The sequence below is a fragment of the Neofelis nebulosa genome, chromosome 7 (assembly GCF_028018385.1).
Source record: "Neofelis nebulosa isolate mNeoNeb1 chromosome 7, mNeoNeb1.pri, whole genome shotgun sequence".
NCBI classification, from domain to species: domain Eukaryota; kingdom Metazoa; phylum Chordata; class Mammalia; order Carnivora; family Felidae; genus Neofelis; species Neofelis nebulosa.
The window spans coordinates 71,208,847-71,211,579 of record NC_080788.1 but is presented as its reverse complement, the minus strand read 5'-3'; the positions used below and the strand labels follow the sequence as shown (position 1 = coordinate 71,211,579).

Below are 2,733 nucleotides of genomic sequence, written 5' to 3'. Positions count from 1 at the left end.
GGCCTACTGTTGGCCAAAAGCCTTAGCAATAATAGAGGTGATTGAAAGATATTTTGTATTTTTTACATGTTATATGCTGCATTACTACAATGCAGTGGGCTAGAAAAAAGAAAACGTTATTTTTTTAACGTTTATTTATTTTTGAGACAGAGAGAGACAGAGCATGAATGGGGGAGGTGCAGAGAGAGAGGGAGACACAGAATCTGAAGCAGGCTCCAGGCTTTGAGCCATCAGCCCAGAGCCCGACACGGGGCTCGAACTCATGGACCGTGAGATCGTGACCTGAGTTAAAGTCGGACACTTAACCGACTGAGCCACCCAGGCACCCAAAGAAAACGTTAAGAAAATCATAAAGAAGAGAAAATACATTTACAGTGCTGTGCCTATTGACAAAAATCTGCATAGACCCACAGAATTCAATCCTGTGTTGTTCATAAGTCAACTGTAAATGAAAATAAACATTCTCTATGGATAAGCTTGAGTATAACAAGCTTCCATTCAGACTTCAAGTCAGACTCTTGAGTTACCTTCCTCTGTGGTTAATCACTTTTCATCTAATTCCCCACAGACATCTTTTTCTAATATATTTAGTTTACTAAGTGAATTTCATTTAACTGTGATCTTAATGATAAATTATGTGCCTGATTTTGCATTTAAATTATCATGCCATGGTATTTATTATAAGGTTTTCTATATAGCTTTTCTCCTACTGACTGTTCCAACATATATTTTATAGTAATAAGCAAAAAAATTAGGTTTATGGTGTTTTATAAAAGAGGTTCACTCATCTGTGGAATTTGAGAAGCTTGACAGATGATAATAGGAGAAGGGGAGGAGAAATAAGATAAAAACAGAGAGGAGAGAAACCCTAAAAGCATCTTAAATACAGAGAACTGAGGGTTGATGTGGGTAGGGAAAATGGGTGATGGGTACTAACAAGGGCACTTGTTGGGATGAGCACTGGGTTTTCATATGTAAGTGATGAGTCATTAGATTCTACTCCTGAAGCCAAGGCTACACTGTATGTTAAATAACTTGAGAATTAAAAAAAAAAGGCATAATGTCAGGAATATTTTGCCAATATTTGTCTTCCCAGTTATATTTTCCACTTTCAGGTATAAATGCTAATTTTTGAGGAAATTTAAATTTAAATGAAATAGAATTTCAATTAAATACTAAAAGTTAAGGACCCATTCCCACACCACTAACTGACAATCTATCCTTCTTCCTAGGTTATTTTAGAGGACACAGTGAATAAAATGGATAAAGGAAATTTGTCTATAGTGTCAGAATTTGTGCTTCTGGGACTTTGCCACTCATGGAATATGCAGGTCTTATTCCTAATCATATTTTTTATGCTTTACCTGCTTATTGTATCTGGAAATGTTTTCATCATGATCCTAATCATCACTGATTCCCATCTTCATTCTCCCATGTATTTCTTGTTGGCCAACCTGTCCTTTGTTGATATGTGGCTTTCTTCAGTCACCACTCCAAAGATGATCACAGACTTTCTCAGAGAGAACAAGACTATTTCCTTTGGAGGGTGTATGTGCCAGATCCTCTATGTACATTTTGTTGGAGGGGGTGAGATGGTACTCTTGGTGGTAATGGCCTATGACCGCTATGTGGCTATCTGTAAGCCACTCCACTATTCGGCCATGATGAGCCTGCAAAAATGCACTAGTCTGGTGGTAACTTCCTGGAGCATTGGCTTTGTGCATGCCATGAGTCAGATGGCTGTGATTGTGCAATTGCCTTTCTGTGGCCCCAGGGAAATTGACAGCTTCTTCTGTGACATACCACTGGTAATCAAGCTTGCCTGCATAGATTCCTACAATTTGGGAATATTAATGAATGCTGACAGTGGGGTTCTAGCCATGACCTGCTTTATCCTGTTGTTGATATCCTATACATATATTCTTCTCACCATCCGCCAAAGCACTAAAACTGGTGCTTCCAAGGCACTCTCTACCTGTACTGCCCACATCACAGTGGTGGTGCTCTTCTTTGGGCCTTGCATCTTCATCTATGTGTGGCCACTCAGCATCACCTGGGTGGACAAATTTCTTGCTGTGTTTTACTCTGTTATTACACCTCTCCTAAATCCAGCCATTTATACTCTGAGAAACAAAGAGATTAAAGATGCCATGAAGAGATTCAGAAGATATTATATGCATTACAAGGGAAATATTTAATGCCCCAAAGACCTTCACATTGATAATACATTGACCTTGTAAAATAAGTTGAAAATTCTAGGCATTCAGTTTATTTCTACATATTATAGTTGTCTCCAAGTGCAGGAATAGGGTAAATATAATTCAAGAAATGGCAACATTTATTAATCATCCAGTAGAACACCACAAAATATATCCCTAAAGCCCAAACACTAATGATCCCTCTTTCTGAGGGAATTGTCTAATCAGTCTTCCTATGACTTTAACTATGTTAATTGAGAATCTAAAATTCATTCAACAAAGCCATCCATCCATCCTGATGGATAGTATCTTAAATTTCTCTTGAATTTTCTCCTGACTCCATTTGGAAAGTACTCCTATAACACTGACTCCTTCTCTCAAACCTTTCACCCAACTTCTTGTCAAGAGGTAACTCAATTATTATTTTTTCTTTAACTTAGCTTCCATGCAAATACCAATGGGAAGCAGTGGGAGAAAAAACTAGAGAGAATGTGACAACAGTGGTAAAATCATAGAGTGAAGGATATTCTGTGTT

The 2,733-nt window shown here is 37.8% G+C and overlaps 1 protein-coding gene across 1 annotated transcript; it reads left to right on the top strand.

Annotated features, from left to right (window-relative positions):
- Positions 1-1,259: 1,259 nt before the first annotated feature.
- Positions 1,260-2,198, top strand: LOC131518187 (olfactory receptor 4K14-like). The gene has a single exon (XM_058740782.1). The coding sequence runs from the start codon at positions 1,260-1,262 to the stop codon at positions 2,196-2,198; it is 939 nt and encodes a 312-aa protein (XP_058596765.1).
- The last annotated feature ends 535 nt before the right edge of the window (positions 2,199-2,733 follow it).

What these genes read in the sequence shown, in the direction of transcription:
- LOC131518187 (XM_058740782.1), top strand. Translation starts at nt 1,260, where the DNA reads ATGGATAAAGGAAATTTGTCTATAGTGTCAGAATTTGTGCTTCTGGGA.